The following is a 21,292-nucleotide window of genomic DNA, read 5'->3' as shown; positions in this document are numbered from 1 at the left end:
ACACATCATTTTTTTTTGTCTTCTAGTCTTTACAACCACTGAAAGTGCATTTAGAGGAACCATTCACACACATTCAGACACTGTGGCCTTGGCTGGCGTACAAGGTGCTACCTGATCATCAGATAAACATTCACACACGTTTACACACAGATGGCGCAGCATCTGGAGCAATTTGGTGTTTAGTGGCTTGCCCAAGGACACTTTGACATGGGACTGCAGCGTTGCCACAGCTGCTTTACAATTATATATGTTATGCATTTAGATAAGCAACTTTTCAAGTGATTCTACTATTGTAGACACATTTCTTATAACTGAATTAAATCATGAGACTCTTGCTAGAGTTGTGGTGTGCTCAGTCGGAGCACACCACAAGTGTCAGCCTTTTTCCCGTCTTGAGATTCCAACATAATCAAATTTGTTTGACATTATCTGAAGTTTTAAGTATTGGTATAAAATCTTGCAGATTGCGACTAAAAACTCATTATGGCATTATTATTGTCTTCAAATAGAAATGAATGGCTGTCTTCTGATGTGAGATGGTGTCAGACTTTAGTCTTTAACGTCTTTTCAGAGTCTTCTAGTGTATAGTAATCATTAGTGTGATCATGTCTGTGTGCTGCAGGCAGGCAGTACATACAATACACCTGGTATCAATTCCAAAAACGGTAGCTTTTCCTCCAGTCCTGTAGATACTGTAGCCAAGCCTGTCAGCCAATTGCTAAGGTTGGATACAAGTCTACATAGCCATAGCACCAAAACTGCCAAGTGGGAACTTTTTCTAAGCCCATGGAGTTGACAACAAGCAGCCTAATGCTGGTGCCCGTGAGCCTCCCTGTTCCTCATCCCTCTCTCTTACAAGGAAAGCTCAGCACTTCTAGCCAATGTCTACCTTCGCTGGTCTGAGGTCAAAGAAAAAGTAGTTAATATTTGATTTGCATAGATAGAAAAACGTTTCCCTGAAGGCACAAAGGTAACCGGAGGTGACTGGCCTTTTGCAGCTATTGGCTTGGTGGAAAGCATCAACCTCCCTGCTGGGACCATCAGATAAAGGAGAATTAAACCTGATATTAAACAGACATCTCAACGAACAACATGTCTTCACAGACAAAAAGATTTTCGGCCATACTTTGGTCTGTATGGGGAGGGGGGGTTCCTAACCCTACTCCCTACAGACTGAGCAACTGCCAAACCAAATGCATATTGTGTTAAATGTCTTTTACAGACAGAGATTTCAAGTAGAGACTATGTTCAATTTAGTGAAACTTTGCAAGCCCTACATTGTTGTAGTTGTTGTTGTAAGAACAGACCAGAGAGCACACAGAGTGGACACTGAGTCAAGAGAATTTCCTGCACTGTTCTCTTTTTTATGCCTTGCCTGCACCCTCCTGTAACTCAATTTGCATGCCTTTGTGAATGAAAAATACAGAAAACACTGTCTCCTTTGAATTAACAACTGAGCTGCTATAAAAGATGTACAAATGTATTTTAGACAGCACAAAGGATGCACTCGTGTCATGAAGAAAGGGCATTGCATCTCTGGAACAAACCTACAAAGTGGCTGTATGACATTGTGCGTGTTATACATTTAGATGAGTAAATGACAGCTGTGAAAATAAAGATTAGAAAATTACAAATTTGGTTGATTACTTTTAGAGGGAATGGGGGAGTGTTAATTACGAAAAAACTAGATTACCTCTGCTAAAACTAAATCTTTTGAGTGACAGCAGAGCTCCTGGTTTTGCCTTTTGACTGTTCACAGATCAGAAGCTTGGCGCTGCAGCCAGGCTTGGCAGGTGATCATGTCCAAAATTATAGACTGAAATCTCTAAGATCGTGGGAACATCTCGTAAATTCTGTTTCAAAGAGTCAAATACCAAAACCTACATCTTAAGTGTCATTTAAATATCCTGTACTGCTTTAAAGACCTTACATGGGACACTTAGCTGTCCTTCCTGCTGCAATGACATAGTCTACTGCACAGGAAAAACATGGAGTTAAAAAAAAAAACAGGACAGGGAATGGTCAAGTTTTTTTCTTGTTTTGCAAAGATTTTTTGCCCAAGTGGCTAAATTGGTAGGCATGCAAAGGATTTGTCAAAAAGCTCACATAACAAAGTGGCACATTTTCTTCAATTGTGCTGTAGAATAACTGCCTGCTGCAAGACTACACAGCTAGCCACATCCAAATGACTTACGCACATTATTCAACAGCAGCTTCTCCTGAGAGATGAAACATTTACAAAAACACAGAAGCTGACTGATTCCATACCCACAGCTGTGTGACAGCTCGGCCCACTGTAGCAAGCTTTTAAATGACCCTGGACAAATACAGTAAATTGCCTCTTTAAATATTGAGAGACAGAAGTGTTGAATGTGCAGAATGCGGAGGCTGTGTGCGTGGTACCAGAAAAAAAAGAGTAATTAAAGGAGTTTCTAATGACACAAGAGAGGTAAGAATGTTTCTATTAGTGTCTGATGAAAGCCTTGCGTGACCAGATTGTCAGGATGTCACTTTTTATTTAAAAAAACCAGCTGTTTCTGACTGTATGTCCAAATATCTACCGTTTATAGGATTGGATTTATGAGGATGTCAGTGTTCTAGGTACATACAAACCAATCTTGAAAGGACAATCCAGGCCTTAATACAGTCAAAAAATGAACTGGTAAAGTAAAATGATTAGAATTTTAGATGAATATGTTTCCAAGTTTTGGTGCTACACTTGTCATGCTTTGTGGGACACAAAAAGAAAGCGTCATAATGCCATGGACTGAAATACAGCTGTAAGTCCCTTTTTTTTTTAGCCTAAATATGTTTACATTCTGCATCAGTTACTAGAAATCTCCATGCATGGCAGGTGATTTGAATTTGAATTCATCATAAAGGCAAAATCTTAAGTGTTAAGTTTTTTGAAAACAATTCATAAACATTTATCCTCAATGAACTTCCCAGACATTACTAGAAATAGAAGTCAGCTGTAATCCCAACAGAATGTGTGTGTGTGGGACATCTGTGCTCTGTGGTCCAAAACGTGGTGTGAATTTGCAATGTGTCAAGTGCCTTGCTGACAAGCACCTCAATAAGTGTTGAGGATGAAAGTCTTATTTCTCAGATAACTAATAAGAGTCTTAAGATCCAAGCTGTCTGCTAGCCCAATGTGATGCCACCACTCACCCAACATCTAGTGTATAGTAAATACTAGTCTATATCCACGATGGTCCACTTCCAGAATTGCTCTTGTTCTGCCAGAAATTCCCTTAGATGTTAGTCTTTTCCGATTTCAGTTTTTGGATGTCCGCTACCTTCTGCTGTCTCAGTGTTGTAACTTTAAACTCCAGTGGATTTATGAAGACTATGTTTAACTGTTCTTCAGATCTTTGCAGGGTAAACCCAGACTAGACTCCTAGAGTAGTTTCCTGTAGCATGACAAAAACTACTTTTGAATGTAAGGTACCAATCAAAAGTTTGGACACACTTTCTAATTCAAGTGAATGGTAAAGTGCGTCCAAACCTTTGACTGTACACATGTTCCACCAAAACACCCATCTACTTTGCAGTTTAGCAGCGTCCAAGACGACTGTGATTGGTTTAAGTTAATGTCAAGAAACAAGAGCCTGTTTTCTCACCTAAAGGATTGCTGTGTGGAGTAGCCAAACCCTCCCCCGCAGCGCTGTGGAGGAGGGTCTGGCAATGTGAGACTAAGTAAATACTGATACAGTAATTACTGGTGACTACAGTCAGTCAGTTTCATAGTCTTTAGTGACCTCATGAGGACCCTCTAACCACAAGCAGTTTGTCAGTCACCAAACAACATGAACCTGTTGGAAAAAGCAATGAGAAATTCATACGCTGCAACAAATTTTATGCATATTAAAACTCGACCCTGACAGAGTATCTGGCCATTACAGTGTGCTGTGCAGCCAATTTTCCAGGCGGCAGCATAATGTTGCATCAATGGATTTATATTTTGTGGGTCCAGGGGAGTCTAGTTTGTCTGCTGTCTGTGAGACTGCCACTGCTGACTGTGGCAGATTGTAATTTATCAGGTTTGTGTTCTACAGCCCTTGGACCCCAAATAAATAGACGCGAAAACAAAGGGTTTAAACACATCCTCGGCAACAGCACAGAAGTGACGTCAGAGACAGAAGCCAGCCAACTGCAAATGCTCCCGTGAGATAAATTACGTAGAGAATAATGCATTACTGTGCTTTTTTGGCTCAGATGTGGAGGATGTAGCTGGTTTTGTAGCACAATGTTGTCTTTTAAAGCACTACTGACCTTAAAACTGACTGGGGGGACTTAGACCAGCACCTGCCCTTTAAAACAAAACCTTTCACAAGTGTATCTACTTTTGAACATCTGGTGTACCACATCATTTCTAAGCTCAAAATGGGTCTGGGATTTCGTAGTGCATACGGGCTTGTTGCATTTTGACGCAGTGGCTCCAACTGTGTGATCTGATCTGCTTTAACATTGCACAATAGGCTGTGCTTTGCGTGTTGTTTACACTTTTCAACACACATTGTACAGTCAAAATGTGACGAAGTGGGTTTGCTCACCACTTGTCCCATACAGGTCATTAGTAAAGTAAACACACAGTCATGTTAGTCTCAGTTCCATTTTATTAGTTTACAAGTTTAAACACGGTTTAAAGTTTCCCTGTATTGATACTTACAATTGTTTCTTCCTTTGTTCAGTTCCACCATGCAGGACAATTGTTTGGGGAGGGGCCAGCCTAGGTATTTCCTGTTTTATAGGAATAGGGTGGTCATGGATGACATCATCGGGCCAAACCAAGTAGAGGGTTTTCTTGTGTTTAGAAATATTTATTTTGGTTGTTTTTGGTTATTATATAAAAAAGGCATGAATAACCCTGACCTGTTTTGCAGTCAGTAAGATAGGAGGGAACTGGTAACAAAGTTCCATAGGTTAAGAGATTGTAAGGTATTAATGTTATGGAGTAGATCAACCTGCTTTAGGATGAGATGGACTGAAGAACAGGGGTGGGAATTGACAACCCTATATAAATGGAAGGATATGTGCTCCTGGGGGAAAACAAGGAGGTGAGGCTGTGCTGATAGGATCACTTGACTGTTGTTAGCGCCGCTACTTTTTTGCTACTGGAAATAAATAATCAGCTCTGGAAACAACAATGTCTGACTCTGCCTACCTACCACCATCCTATCCACTCTGGCTAATCTACCACACAAAAATATTCTTCATTCTCAAAATCATTGTTGCTTTTTGAAATACAGCCAATGTTGTTCTTTGACTTTTGGTAATAGCTTCCTTAGTTCAGGTTCTACATCCCCATTGTGCCGGCATGAAGCGTAACTAAACATTAAGCTGCAGTGAGTTTTTTTTTTTTTTTTTAACTTTATTGCCCAAACTGAACATTATAAGCAGTTTTAGAAACACATTACAGTACAATTAAGCTTCTTTTTTTTTTTTTTCTAATCAACAAAAATAAAAAATAAAAGTTAAAATAAAACAAAAAAACAAAAGGGTCACTCTGTATTGCGCTTCGTTCAACAACCATATTGACTACATAGAGATAGGATAAATACACCATTACACATCATTATGTTTAAATTATTTTAAATCAAGGCCTAGAATGACAGGAGTCCATCTTTTAACAAACACAGGCACTTTCAGCTGTAAAATAGCAGTCATATTTTCCATTGTGTGGACCTGTGAGTTTGTAATCACTTGTATGCAGCATGCAACGCTCACCTCTCCCTCCATTGTCTCTTTGCTGGACTGCTGGACTCCATACTGGTTTATAAGTTATACTTCACCATAAATTAAATTTATATTATACTATATAATACTCTAATATAATACTATGACTATAATCCTTCACTATATCAGAATGTACCATAATCTACTATGTTATGTTAATACTGAATATAACATTGACTCTTACATTATATTCCATTATGTTAATACAGAAAACAATAAGTACCATTACTTAATCATGTATTAGTATGGTGTACACTGTTCACACATACCTATTGACTCGGCCACCACTCACTTTACCATGTCTTTTTAATTCCCCAGTACAAGTATAGTTTCTATTTTTATTCCCTTTTTCTTTTAGTTGATGGAACTCTTATTATTTATTTCTGTTACTTTCCATACTAATCTGCATTTCTTTGTGTCCCTGTGCTTCTCTTTCTCAGGATCAATACAGGTTCTAAACTTATCTTCCGTCCGCCCGTTGGACTGCGTGCCTGTTTAAAAAGGACAGATTACTCGGTTCCCAGTATTTTTTACCCACAACCTTATCTAACTAGAAGCGTGGTTCAATCAGTCGTTTGTCGGCAAGAGCTCATGTAGAGATTCTAGCGTGTCCCCTGATTTCCACATAGCCGTCACACATCCAGGTAGCGATGTGGCCCCGGCAGAGGAAGGAGGGAGTCCCGTCCATCCGACTGGGGAAGCCGCTACAGCGCGGAGCAATGTGCCCCAGGAGAGCCCGTTCACATTTTTACTGATACCTGGTTATTACTTTCTGCCATAACAAAACAAATTCAGTTGTAAAAATAATTACATACCTATTTATCCGATTTACATAGAATATTTTGTTATTTATTTAGAACATTTAACACTCCACACAAAATAAAACCCTTCCATCATCACTCCTAAACCCATCCCTACAACATATCAAATAAGATAACTATTCAATTCTGACAGTGGAACTTTTAGACTTGTATTTTTATATTTTTATATTTTTGCCTATGTTTTTGTCTTTTTAAGTCCTGTTTAATGTTGTATGTAGTGCTGTCAGTTAAACACATTATTAACGGTGTTAACGCAAAGCCATTTTAACGGCGTCAATGTTTTTATCGCGAGATTAACGTTCTTTTTGGCTTTACAAACTTTGTAGTTGTTTACACATGCTGTTGCAACAACTAATAACGTTAGAAAAACTACAACACCACACCAGATCAAGCTAGACCGGAAACAAAACAACAGGCACTTGTTTGGGATTGTGAGCCGGCCAAAGCGTAGTAACGTTACATTTTGAGTGGATGGCAAACGTGAGACGCCAAAATGGATGCCAATAAGATTCTGAAGGGAAAGTTTAGTTGTTGAAAGTTGCCAAATGTTCCATTGACAAGACCACAGTGATCTGTGTGTTTTGTTGTTGTGAACTGAGCTATCATCGCAGCACGTCCAGTCTGACATACACTTGATGGCCAGGCACACAGCTGAAGCCAATCCCCCCCCACATCCCCTTCAAAGTATTCTTTTACCCTTTTATTGATGGACAGTGTGACACTGTGTGACAGATTATTTGCTCCAAGTGAGAATGTTATGTGTGAAATTAAACACAGTACAGTACAGTCCTATAGGCTATATGCCAATGTTGTATTCAATTAAAAAAAACATTCGCACAAAGCAAGCCGATCCACTTTTCCATGTTGATAAGAGCATTAAATGAGAAAAAAAAATAATGGGACAAAAGAAATCAAGGGACATTTAGAATAGATGAAAATGTTGTGATTAATAGTGAATCATTGTAGAGTCAACTGTCACATTAATGCGATTAATCATGATTAAATATTTGAATCGTTTGACAGCACTAGTTTTATGAAAACTACTTTGAATTGCATGTTGCTTAACTGTGGAACAGAAATCCCAGACAGTCTGTCTCCAGGTCATTAAGAACCCTGTTGTGCTTGTCAGTCTAAGAGTGTGTCGAGTAAGTCGAGTGCAGATTTAAGTTGCACATGCATCACCTTGCGACAAGTTGCATTCAAGATAATACTGGGAGACTTCTGTAATGTCAAGACACTAAAAAAGGACCTACTTAACGAAGTTCATTCACTGCTGGCTACAAGTTAGCAATCAAACAATCATAGATAGTTAAAACGTTTTTGAAACAATTCCCATCGTCTGTTACTGTATGTAATGAGAAAAGTTTATTATTTTATGGATTTCACAAATTTCAGTATGACATGTTAGGCCGTAAACCGTTTAAATCTGCACTCGACTTTCATCGGGGACTGACACCGCGTTATCCTCCTGCTAGCGTTAGCAGCCAGGGCGCTGAAACAGGGCAAGTTTTAAACTAGCCTCTTAACATGTTCGACAACACTGACTGTTTTCTTTTTTCCTGCTACTGACAACACTCCAAATGTAAAAACACCGCAATTCTCCTTTAAACAAACTGCAGAGGCGGCGTAGCTTTGCTCTGTCCGCACCTGCTTGTGTGTGTGTGTGTGTGTGTGTGTGTGTGTGTGTGTGTGTGTGTGTGTGTGTGTGTGTGTGTGTTGGAGCCTGAGAATGTGTTTCAGGTTACAGTACCAACATACAGTATATTTAAAAAAAAACATCTGCTCATCTTCATTTGAAGTAAAATGTTGCCAATGTTGGGATTAAATAGGCAGGCAGCAGCTAAACCACTATAATTAGACATGAGGCATAATGCAGGACAACAGCCAGGCAGTTTATTGAGAAGCCCTACCATGAAGCTCCTCCACGGAGATGCTGGCCAGCACATCGCTGTCACTGTCCGACAGCGAGCGGCTCAGGTAGTTCCCTTTGTAGAGCAGGCCTGCCGTCACATGGTGGAACGGCATCTTCTCCCTGAGAGACAATAGAAGGACACCTTTAGACGGTAGTGAAGGAAAGGAAGGAACGAGAGATTTCCCTCATGGATTTGTTTGGAAGATTAGTTGCTTGAATTTAATTTCTTGCAGCACCGAAGCAATCCCGGAAGTGGAACGCCGTGGATACATACTACTGTAAATGAAACCAGCTCTAGTCAATTGTTATGAATATAGATAGAATTAAAGTTGCACAAAAGTTCTTTTCAACCAATCTTAAAATTAAGTAAAAAAGCAACATGAAATGTGAACCCAAATTCAGCAACAGGGAGCAGATTTAGCCATTTGTGAAATTACTGAACCTAAAACAAATGTCCAAGGGGCACATTATAAACAAGATCCATAAATGAAGCAGAACTCATTCGCTAAATGGAAAGTCTCACACAGTAAGGGAGACTCATATTACTAGGGGTAAATGTAGTGTGTGTGTGTGTGTGTGTGTGTGTGTTTGAGTAAAGGCGCCGTGTGTACTGTATGTGCAAATGCGACTGAAGCAATTAATTATTCAACAAATTGAAGCCCAAGGGCACAGGAGGAAAAAAAAGTGCAGAAAGAGAGAGAGAGAGAGAGAGAGAGAGAGAGAGTTGTCAACTACTTCCTCCACTCTAATTGGATTTTGTCTCAATGGTCACTTTAAGGAGATGCTTCTGAGACAGAATGAGGAGTTCAAAATGGGCTGAGGGAGTAGAGCAGAAAACTGAACTGCTATGGAGTTTATTAATGCACGTGTCTCTTTTATCAGCTGAACTTAACATCATGTTTCTGCAGAGTCAAGTAAGCCTCACAATTACAAGAGCTTTGACAACACAAACATCTAAAAGTGCACCACGCTCTTTAATAGATAATAATAAAACAATAGCACAAGTTTGCACTCTTTGGGGGTTTTCAGCAGCATCCACAGTAGAAAACTAAAGTTTTATGAGCGTAATCCTCAGGAGGACACATGCAGGCTACTGTCCCGGGTTGCTAACCACCAACAAATCTATGCTCTCTTTAGATGAACAAGTCCAATTTTTCAACTGTTAAAGAAATGTTGCTACTATCTCTTATTAAACAATTACATAGAGTAGACTTTGTCAGGGCATTCAGAAGCGTCCTGTAGTTAGAGCCAATGTTTTATTAAAGTTATTAATGCTTTATCAGTAAGAGGCCATTTTTGAGTTGGTTGAAAACCTCTCAAACACATTAAAACTTTTTGAAAGGACTGGCTATCACATTGCTTACATTTATTTACAACTGCATACTTGAGGTCTTTAATCAACATTTAAGGGGTGACCGAATGATTATACAGGGTAGTTCACACTGTTCCTTAAGGTCTCCTAATAGGGTATGTAACATTGGTTGGGCTGAAAATGGCCAGGTTGCTATTTTATGGGCCCTAAATCCACACTCTGAATTGGATTTAGAATAAACATATATAGTATGCTAATGAATATTTGGATGAGCTGCACACTGATTGGTTGAGCAAACCACATACACATACATTGAAGACAAAACTGCAATGTTATGCATTATTCCTCTACTATCTTGTTACTAAATTCACTTCTGAGTCTTTTCAATGCAATAAATCCACTATATAAAGCTCAAATATGGGCGGTTTAAGAAAATTAATCGCTCATTGCAAATTTGGTAAGACATGTCAGACTTTAGGAGCTCCACACACGCTGTGCTCCATACCAAGGGCAAAGTCACCGTTTCTGGGTTACAGGACTGCCAGGGCTCCAGCTCGGGGCTCCACGGAGCTCCGCGGAGCTGGCCGGCTGCCAGCTGCCGGCATAACTATAGGATATTTACAGTTTGAATTTCGTCACGGCACACACAGCGTCCTTAAGGTCTTACAGACTACCAGCTGTGATGGAGATCAATCTAGCTCACAGCAGGCCTGAACTCCAACACACAGTTGGGCAAAATATACAATTAGCCGTTCCTTTTTTGTAAAAAAAAACACCACATATTTCACCTCAACACAGTTGATTCATTGCTTACAAAAGTTTCAGAAGTGAATTTATTAATTAAATAGAAGATAAACAATTTATACCATTTCTGAGATCTGAGCCACCTAGACTAAGCTGACATCAGCTCAGTGGTGTAGCCTATGTAAATGTTGGGGCATTACAAAGACTAGAGCCAAATAAGAAAGAGCCACATAGTTGACGTCAACTGTGAGCTCTGTTGAGATGGGCCCGTTTTTAGCAGCAGTTTCAAATTGTGAGATTTGTAGAGGAAAGAGGTTTTAATCCAATTTTGAAGTTGTATGTATGTCCTGTTTACCCACCAAACTGTCATTTTTCAACTATGACAAGGTAAAATCAGTTTTTCCATTACCCCTTTAGGAAACTTATGATTCTGTATAATTGCATTAGCCTCTTTCCAATTAGCCATTAAGTCATACACGCTAGTGCTAATCATAAATAAAGCAATTAGTAACCATGTAAAACGCATGCATTCTAAAGATGTAGCAAGACAGTAGCAGAACAGAATAACAATGTCTTAGTTTTTTAAACAAGGCTGTCATGGAGCACCTATATCAATGTGTTTAATCTGATCCAACCAGAAGCAAAGTGAATTTCAACTCGTTTGTTTTTTCTCAGCAGTGAAATTAACAGGAACGTTTTGTTGTACAGTGATGGACACAATTTAACTTTACTGTTGTTGTTTTTTTTGCTACTCTTAGCTCGAGCACCTACAAATGTTCATGTTTCACTGGTTGGAGGTGTCAGCCATCCGTGACTTCCCAAATTGTAAATTGGTCACTGCAACACGTCTGCAACTCAAGCTTTGTTTTTGTTTTTTACAACCAGGCACCTGGCTCGCAATTTAAATATGTAATCGACAAATTAAGTGAAACATAGCAAACATTCAGGCTTGGCACTAAAGTTGTGCTTGTATTGGCGGATTTTTAACAGCGGTTTCATAACAGCTTGGTAATCATTGGCTCATTCACCGCTCATGACATCTCATTATTATTCATGCAGGTGTACAGCGCGGACAATATTAACAGATACGCTCATATGGTTTGCTGCTGCAGCTTCTTTCACCAACCCAACCGCCTCTTCGTGTGGTATTTGATGCTATAACTAAGACTTTATGTTCATGTATGTTTATCAAGGAGGGATTCGTTTTTACAGCTGAATCTTTATCGTTGCTCTGATTCTTTGAGGCTTCTTCAAAGAACACAGCCTTTCGTGCCAAATCAAACTGTGTAGCGATTTGCTGTTTTGGAGCTTTTGACAGTCACAATGAGATGAGCAAAGATAAGCTGGATTTTTTATATTCCTGACATAAAAAAATAGCTCTGTGACAATTAACATCAGTTAATTTGTTCATTACAAATATTTCTGAGGGACTAAACGCACCGAGGAGTACGAAACCTGACATCACTGGTAAACACATAAAGATGTAGATGTGTTCATGAGAACAGAGAGAACATGGCAAATTTAGAGGCAATAAGATTTTACTAGAATGTTTAACCATAATATCGCATCAGGTTATAATGTTTAGCAGTGCCGTAGCTGAGAGATAATGTGGTGAAAGAGTAAGACACCTGATCTGCAACTCTTTAGAAAGACAGTGTTGAACTGAGCTGTTCACAGCCTTTCAACACCGTTACATTTGATTAAATTTAACAGGGTCTCAGCTAATTTGCCCTTTAAATCAGGAAGTAATCACCACTGCATCAACCAAGACCACATCTATTTTTTCCCTCATCAGATCTCTAGTCCTCGCACATTGTGATTTATCAAAAGAGACGAGGATTCTGGGATTTAATAGTCAGATTAACTGCCTGATAAAAATGAGCCATAAAAACAACTGGGAGATAAAATCACTGTATGGTACCTCAGTATTTTGCAGAGCAAGCTGCTGTCACACACTGATGCCCCCCCCCCCCCCCCCCCCCTGGTATCAGTTATAAAGAGTTCAAACACATTAAAGTTTTTGTCTGACTAAATGTCCAACACCCAATTTACATTTAAATTAAACCAAAAAAGAAGCAAATCTTCACAGTTGAAATCCCCTCCACTAATCAATTAAACAGATAATTTTTACCGTTTTACTCATTACTGTTAAATGGACTGTATGGAAGCCCTCATGTGTGAGTATGGAGGCCTACGGACAGTTAACGTTTTTTGTCAAGCTGTTGCATTTATACTGACAAGGACACGGTAAGAACGTTTAAAACACACATGTAGCTCAGCGTGAATTCTTTCAGGAAGACATAACTATTAATTGATGCACTCCTAAATCAATTCAGCTGTTATGATATTGAATGTATATTTTATCATGCTGTGTATAACTGTTGTATAGCTGCAACTAGTCTCTCGTGACTGAAATGTAACTTAGTGTAAATCCTTTCAGGAAGACTTCACTCTTAATCAATGCTCTACCTACCTCGAATCAGCTGTTAGAGGCGTTCACTTTCTTGCTGAACCAATCAGGTTAGGTCACACAAATTGCAAGGGCCAATCACAATGTCGCAACCCAGCTTAAAAAAATGTATCTCCCTTTGCCAGTCAGCTGTTGTTGCAAGCAGAAAGGGTTGCACTTTCTGCTGGGGGGTCCTCTACTCCAGCTGACCGGTCCGGAGCCTCCTTCGATCTGGTCTTGGGGCTCCTTTGTTGTCACCACCAGTGTCTAAATTCCATCGGGGGGTCTGATGGTTCTCTAACTCTATATAGATTTAAAAAGGATTTGTATAGTGATGGAGTCTAATCGCCAAAGACTTTGTACATTGTATTTGAGCTGTACAATAAATCTTATTTGCATATCTGCAAACATGTCTCTCCTGATTGAAATGCATGTGACACTAGCAGAATAAACCTGTCCCAGTTTTATGAGATAGTAACTCACATTCTACGTTGAGGCCATTAGCTGATGCTGTTATCCAAAGTAACTTTTAGAGATTAAGTCTGGATTCAGTATCTTGCTCAAGGACACGTTGGAATGACAGGACACCGGGTTGTTGATGGCTGCACTAGCTTTGATTGGACCTGCGGCATTTTATCACAGAGACAACCTGGTGCTGTGCTCTTTCTTGCACTCCGAATTTAAGCCTAAATATGTTTCCACATTATAAAAAAAACTGTCACTTAGAGCTAGGTTACTAGAAGTGACAGTTAGGTTTCACAGCTGATAAAAAGCGTGGCTGCAGATAAAGGTCAGAATAAGGGCTGCAACGGTATGAGATTTTAAACTTGAAAAAATATAAAAAACATTCAGAGCATATATTTATGCTTTGTCTTCATTACTATTTCAAGGTAGCCTAACAGTAAACACACCATTGTTGCATCATTATAGTCCTTTTAAGTCTTCCAAGTGCTGTTAAGACTGGGTCACGGCAGAACTAAACCCAATTACAGCAGCCACATAAATAAAACCACCTCCACTGAAGTTGTATGTCTTACACGGAAAGCACTACTTGTACTGGCACTTCACGGATAAGACAAAGATGACATGACGAATAAAAACACTTTGACCCTGAAGGAAGAAGCCACATTAACAATGTTGTCATCAGAATGCAGGATGCCCTCAAAGAACCGGCAGGAAGACATGACCAACTCATACCGCAACCGGACATCACACTGCAGATTAGTGTCACACCCTACCATTCAACACAGAGGTGTGGGTAAGAGAATAGGACCGAAGGGCAATTTTAAATGTATCTGTATCCTTTTTTTGTCGAAAAGACAAATTGAAAGATCTGCGAATCCAGAATGTATTCAGACCAATTTATTTTATTATATGCAATATACTGTACAATAACACAAATTATTTCCTTTAGTATTTTTTTTAGCGGGGGGGCAGGTCTGTCCAAAAAACAACAAACACCCCCCCCCTTCCTTTTAAATCAACGCTGATGACCTTTCTTTTTGATGACAACTTCTCTCTTTTGATGCTTCATTAAGATCAAGCAACAGTCCAAACACGGGCGTGGGTAGCTTTGCTATGGTTCTGTGTGTGTGGTTCTGCAAAGAAATAAATAACATTGTAAAGGCTACCATATACACAATGCAAAACAAAATCACCAGTTCACTTCATTTCAATTTGCAAAAACTACAGACTTATACAATAACAGGCTTAAATGAACTGACAACATACGTTATACGTTACAGTTCTCAAGGACGCACACACACACAATCTCAACTGGCTAGTTATCCACCTGACAGCAGCAGTCTCTTCTTTCTAGTTTGCGAGTGGCATGCGTGCAGCTCGCGGTGAGAAGTGCATGCCCGTGCTATTCTCCGACATGTACTCCAACAATCACTGCTGGTAGACGGCCTTTTGTAAAGCCTTATTTGTGATACCGTGGTGGCAGGGATGTTACCGTGGCGGCCCGTTACATAAGGGAAACATTGACAGAGCAGATAATCCTCACATTGGATGCCTGACAGTAAACGGACTATATGTACACATTGATCTTCATTTGAAACTTTATAATATAACTACATGCCATTAGTCCTGCAAGCAAATGAATAATCAACCCACGAAAACAGTAGAGTCCCAAACCAGCCCGCAGTTTGGGCCTTGACTCTTGAAGATTGTAAAACCTGTTGAAAAGAGAACTGCTTTATTCAAAGATTTCTGCATGACAAGGAAGCCAGATGGCAATTTCTCACATCCGACCCTGCAGAAATAGAGCCAATAGCAATGGGCCTATAATGAAGGGACGCAGGCAGAACATTGTGTACCGACAGCAGACACTCCGTTAGGCCACAAAATCAACTTTCTAAAGAGGATCATGACACAGTGACATCTTTAGGAGTAAGTCTAAATATACAAATATATGTTGAGAAAAGACACCAGTTCTAAAGTCTAAATACGCCAAGTTACCAGCAGGATGTAATTCCCCTTTCAATGTACACTGACAAATTGGCATTCCTTCCTATCACAAGGCAAACTGCCAAACTATAAAACCAAAAGAAAGGTGAGCTTTGCTACATGGGTAGTAGTAGTAGGGGCAGTTATCTGGTATGCTGTTGTTCAAATACATTTGTCTGCTGTCAGAGAAGTGAAAGCAAAAGAAAAATACCTGCTGTGACATCCAGGGGTGTAGGACCAAATTCTGGGTATTGTAGTAAGGCATTTCCTATGGGCCCCTCCCCGCATCCACAGCTATTCATTGTAGCATCTTTTTGGGCCCTCCTCACATGAGGGCCCTTGGTACTTAGTCCCATTTCCACCCCCAAGTCCCACGCCCCTGGTGACATCACATATTGTATAGTGGCCACATTAGCAGAATGCTGTCAAAGGTTTTCACGCTTAGAAAGAATTTTAGCTACCAACTTTCAATGTGGTTTTACCATTTTTCTATCACTGCTACAGAACCAACAGCCAAATGGTCATTAAAAGACAGCTAGTTGAGAAAATGACAGTCAAGAAGATTGGTTTTGTAGAATCTATAAATTTGAGATTAAATCAGAGGTGAGGTATTCTGGTCACACTTTCATTTTATTGATAGTGTAGCGTTTCCATGTAGTAAGGCAGCTTGGTGCCATCCGATGACTCTGTCCATTAGTAAGGATCTGTGTAAACACAATGAGCTTTTGACAATATGATACACAGCTGCAGCACACACCAAGACTGTGCCACCACAGATGTAAAAACAGAGCAGTTCCATCAAGCAAGTCATGGTTACAATTGATTAAAAAACAAAGTATTTTACCATCCAACCTCTTCTTTCTCTAAGGTGTGTAAAATCAAGTTATGAAAACAATCTGCCACAAAATCTGTCCCTGTAATGTAAACAATAGGGTGGAAAATATTACTATGGATCAATAAGACATGCCTGAACCTTCTGGGAGAGCAATTTATGGGTAAATGACTTCCCAGTGCTATGGACTGTGCAGCAGAGGCACACAGGCTGCCTGAAAATGCATCCAACTGGGTGCAAAGGCAATTCATCAAACAATCACTACAAAACAGGAGTCAAACACTCTCCAAACGGAGAAAAGAGACAAGAGCGTCCCACAGAAGTGCGCCCTCTCTGAACACATTACCAGCTTCAGCCTGCAGCAACAGACTCTCTCTCTCTGTTTCTCCCATGCTGATTCTTACCCATACTCGTGGCTGTACTCAGCAGGATACTGCAGCACAACAGGCTCGCTCGCCGGACTCTCCATCACGTCCACCATCCCGTCCCTCATGTATGGGGTGCCCGGCAAGTCTCCGTTTACCTCAGAGTGTGTCCCCGGTGGCGTCATCCCGGTGAGCTCCATCGCCTGTGGATCAGGCTCTATGACCTCCGCTTCCATCAGACTATTAGATGCAGCGGTGCGTCCTGCAGCAGCGGCAGACTGCCTGTCCACAAACTACTGAGCCCGGCTGCCTCCACAGTTTGGGCTTGTCCCAGAGCAGCGGCATCGGCTCCCAGAAACACGTTGTTAATATTTGAGCAGTGAAAGCAGCAGGTACAACAGCTCTTCTCATGCTCCACTCCTTGGCTCCTCACTCACTCACTCCCACCCACCCTCCCTCTCTTTCTGTGACTCCCTCTCCCCCCCCCTTCTCTCTCTCACTCACTCTCCAGTGCAAACATTCCTCCACATTGGGGAGACAGAGTGGAGGTCTCATTAGTGAGTCCCAATGACAGACTCAGTCCTGCCTACCTGCCTGGCTGCCTGCAGCAGCAGCTGTGCGCACAATCTACACAGGTTGAGGCTGGAGAGAGGCAAAAAGAAAGAGAGAGAGGCAGAGACTCTGAGACAGACAGATAAAAGAAAGACAGGGTGTAGACGGAGACAAATAAGGAATGACAGACCAACAGAAGCCCACAATAAAGAAAAAGACAAGGAGAAAGTGTAAAGCAAGACTGACAGATAAGGTGAACGAACAAGAGAAGCTGTTGGGGACACAGCCTTTGAATGCCAGTGGATAATTATTCCCAGTGCGCTCTGCAGGTCAACATGGGGATACTGGGGAGGCACATCACACAGACAGCAACATATCTCCGGGAAAGCGCGCTATGCGTATAACAGCATGCGCCACCGCGTGGCGCAACAGTGGGCATTGGACGCTGCGCAACGGGAGGATGGTGACGGTGGGTGGAGGGGGGGCGGGGGGTCCACAGTGAGAGCTCTGCTGAACCGGTTCACAGCTCTGGTCGATAACCACGCGCGCACGCGCGCACACACTAACACTTCTTAGCTGCCTGCTCGTCATCAGTCCGACAGCTACCATCATCAGGCGTTAGTGTCGGTAGCCTACTCTAGACATTCTGCTCAGATGTCTTCTGAGTGAGTGATGGTGGTTTAAAATAAATATACAAGCCTATATTTGTGTTTAAAAACAGCATGGCGTGCTGGAAACGAGGGATAGTTTATCTACGGCTATAATTCCAGCCGATTCATCTCAGCCAGATCAGCTGTAGCCTACTAAAAATTCAAAACTTTATGAAACCCGGATCAGTCGATTAGCCATGTTACAGTCTATGGCGAATGTCAATACACAACAAGTAAAAGTTTTTTTAAATTTTTTCTGCAGCAGATATGAACCAAGACTCGTCTGAGTGGACGCACATCCGCAGGTCAGCCGATCTCAACAACAGGTGCGGGCCTGTTGAGAGCCCTTATGATTCAATGCGGACAGAAAAACAACAGCAGGCTAATGAGCTCCAGTCTATTCATTTCTATTGAATGAAGGTAACATATTGTCCAATTCCCTAAACTTACCTTGAAGGGTGTTAAGTGACTGAAGGTGATCAATCAAATCCGCGGATCGATGCAAGCAGTAGGATCCAGTTTAGAGACTTGAGGTGGACCCCTCAATCAACCTCATTGATCGATCCGGATTGGTTGTGTTATTAGTAGCTTTTTATTTTGGAAGAGCAGTGGTGTCATGTTTTCCCATCGTAAAAAGACGGAAGGTCACACCGGGATTGTGTGTGTTTTTTCTGATTTGAAGTCCGGCAGCAGCGCACCGCGAATTCGGTTGAGTTGCACTTTTCACACAAATCTCATCCTTAATATTAGCTATGTATTCTCTTATTCCACCTCGTCTTCGGTTTTGTTCACGGATAATTAAGTCTAGTCAGAAAAAAAAACTTTGTTTGCACAGCTGCGTTGACTCAAAGTAAAAATCCATGGACTGCAGATCCACACGCATGTGTCGAGCGTCGGAAGGATTGATGAGAGCAGACCGGTGAGCAGAGGAGATGCTCCAACCCAAATCAACACGCAATCGAGCAGGAGAGCAGCGATTGGCTGCGTTTAAACTTGATTACCTTAATAGATTTATTGTGTCATTATTAACCGGAGGAACTACCTGCAGACGTTATAACATATATATATATATATATGTATACAGTCTATGATGCAGCCTTTAGAAATAGCCTAATTACTGGGCACATTTCTTTCACAATGTTATTCCCCCTCTTCTTCGGCTCTGCATTTTAAAAAGTGAACCTGTGTCAAGTAAGCGAAACAAGATTGTTTTCCGGTAATAACTTTCAAAATAAAGCCCTAATTGTTGCCCATAAAACCACAACGTTGTAGTTTTATTTAAATAGTTATTACTTCTTATTATATTTGATCAAATACAACTCGTTTTTTATCTTCAGTTTGGTTTAAAAAATAAAATCTTTAAAATGGAATCTTTTAGTTTTTGGTATTCTCGTTTTTTTCTGGTCAGCTTGATGAAACTCACAAGTAGGCTGCTTTTCGAACCTATTTTTGCCAGTTCACACACACACACACACAAAGTATCTATATATATATATATATATATATATATATATATATATATATATATATATATATATATATATTTACACATACACACACACAGTACATATATATATATATATATATATATATATATATATATATATATATATATATATACAGTATATGTATGTATATATATATATACATTAATTCATCCTGTATATATATACACACATATACATACACATATATACACATACACACATATACATATATGCATATGCACATATACTGTATATACATATATACACACATACATATACACACATATATACATATATACACATACACACATATACATATGCACATATACTGTATGTACATATATACACACATATATACACACATATATACATACACATATACATACATACACACATATATACATACACATATATACACATACACACATACTGTATATACAAATACCAACATATACATACTGTATATACATATATAAACACATACACATATACTGTATATACATACACATACTGTATATACATGTATACATACATATTTTTGAGCCCTGTTAGAGGCCATAGATTCTAACTTGCACAAATCTCAGTCACATAAAAGTTCAATGACACAGGCAGACTAGACTAAAATATTCAACTTAACAACCCTGAGCTCAACACTCTCTCTGCTAGATGGGGATACATTCTTACTCAAGCAATTTAAAGAACGAACTTTCAACTAATTTGCAGTCTTAGCAGTTTTATCAGGTATGGGTTTCATGTGCGCTTTATGCTGGGAACACTGTGAGCTATTCTGATCTTTTCCTTTCATGCAGACTTCTACACACACACACACACACACACACACACACACACACACACACACACACACACACACACACACACACACCATGTGTCACATATTCAATCTGCACTCAGTTCCTTCCCAGTTCAGCCTTGGAAAGCTCATACCCATGAGCCGTGTGTATGTGCATGTGTGAGTGTGACTGCATGTCTAAATGCATGTGAGTGTATGTGTGTTCTCGATGGAATGAGTCACAGCGTCTCTGTTCCCGCTGTGGTTTCATCGAACTTTTTCTAAAGGAAATCTAATGAGTCAATAAGTCTGTTCTGGATTTGCTGCAGAAGAAATGAAAGTCGTCACTGATACCGCCTGAGCGCTGCTGAGGACCACATAGCTTCTGGCTGCTGAATATCTCTGTAGGGTACAAAGGGAAGGATTTATATATATATTTTTTTTTTTAATTGAACCAAGACTATACACTATACACACACAGTGAAAATTAAATGATAATTGTCAAAGCTGTGACAATGGGAGGTGTCTGAGCCAAACTAGTTTCTTTACGTTCATCCCTTTCTTTTATTAGGTTTTTTCCCAAATTAAATATCAGTAAAACATTCAAATGAAAACCCTGTCCGATCATTTATTTGCCTGAGTTGACAATATCACGTTACCATTTGCCAAGGATACTGTAGAAATATAATGGAATGGTAATTATACAGAAACAATGAGAGCACATCAGAAAAATGCAACATCCCTATGTGCAAAACAGAGTTTAAGAGTTCAGAGTTAACCAATACCAAGGAAAAACAACAACAACAACAACAACCAGGACCAAGTCAACATTAAGAGCAATCTTGGTTCTTAAAACACTGGTGATATAGTAGATAGTGGGGAAAAATCAATTAAATGTCAATCAGCAACATTACTACAACAATAACGGCTTTCTGTACTGCTTTATTCCATGTAAGGTTATGGAGGCTAAAACCTTTCCAGGCATGCACTGGCGAATAGCAGGGAATTCCCAGGACAAGTTGCTGGTCCATCACACACACACACAGCCACACACATTCACACTGAGATTCACACTATGGGCAGTTTAGTGTTCAGTGTCGGTTTACTCCCACAGTCCAAAGACTCCAAAATGCCTGCTTTGTGATTATTGCATCATCTTTTAAATATAGTGACTGTCACTGACATAGT

General features: G+C 40.1%; 1 protein-coding gene across 2 annotated transcripts in view; it reads right to left on the bottom strand.

Moving 5' to 3' along the window:
* caln1 (calneuron 1) overlaps positions 1–18,840 on the bottom strand; it is a 60,827-nt gene extending 41,987 nt beyond the window's left edge. Inside the window, exons 1-2 of one of the 2 annotated variants that reach the window (XM_034867451.1) lie at positions 18,278–18,840; positions 8,471–8,592 (exon numbers count right to left, since the gene is read on the bottom strand). In XM_034867451.1, the coding sequence (XP_034723342.1) occupies positions 8,471–8,585 (115 nt within the window). In that variant the 5' untranslated portion in view covers positions 8,586–8,592; positions 18,278–18,840. Of the gene's footprint in view, positions 1–8,470; positions 8,593–16,664; positions 17,053–18,277 lie in introns of those variants that run through there. The other variant, XM_034867450.1, reaches the window with a different exon arrangement.
* Positions 18,841–21,292: the final 2,452 nt, after the last annotated feature.

This window comes from Etheostoma cragini, chromosome 3 (assembly GCF_013103735.1).
Source record: "Etheostoma cragini isolate CJK2018 chromosome 3, CSU_Ecrag_1.0, whole genome shotgun sequence".
NCBI classification, from domain to species: domain Eukaryota; kingdom Metazoa; phylum Chordata; class Actinopteri; order Perciformes; family Percidae; genus Etheostoma; species Etheostoma cragini.
Note: the sequence above shows the minus strand (reverse complement) of the source record. Positions and strands in the feature narration are given on the sequence as shown.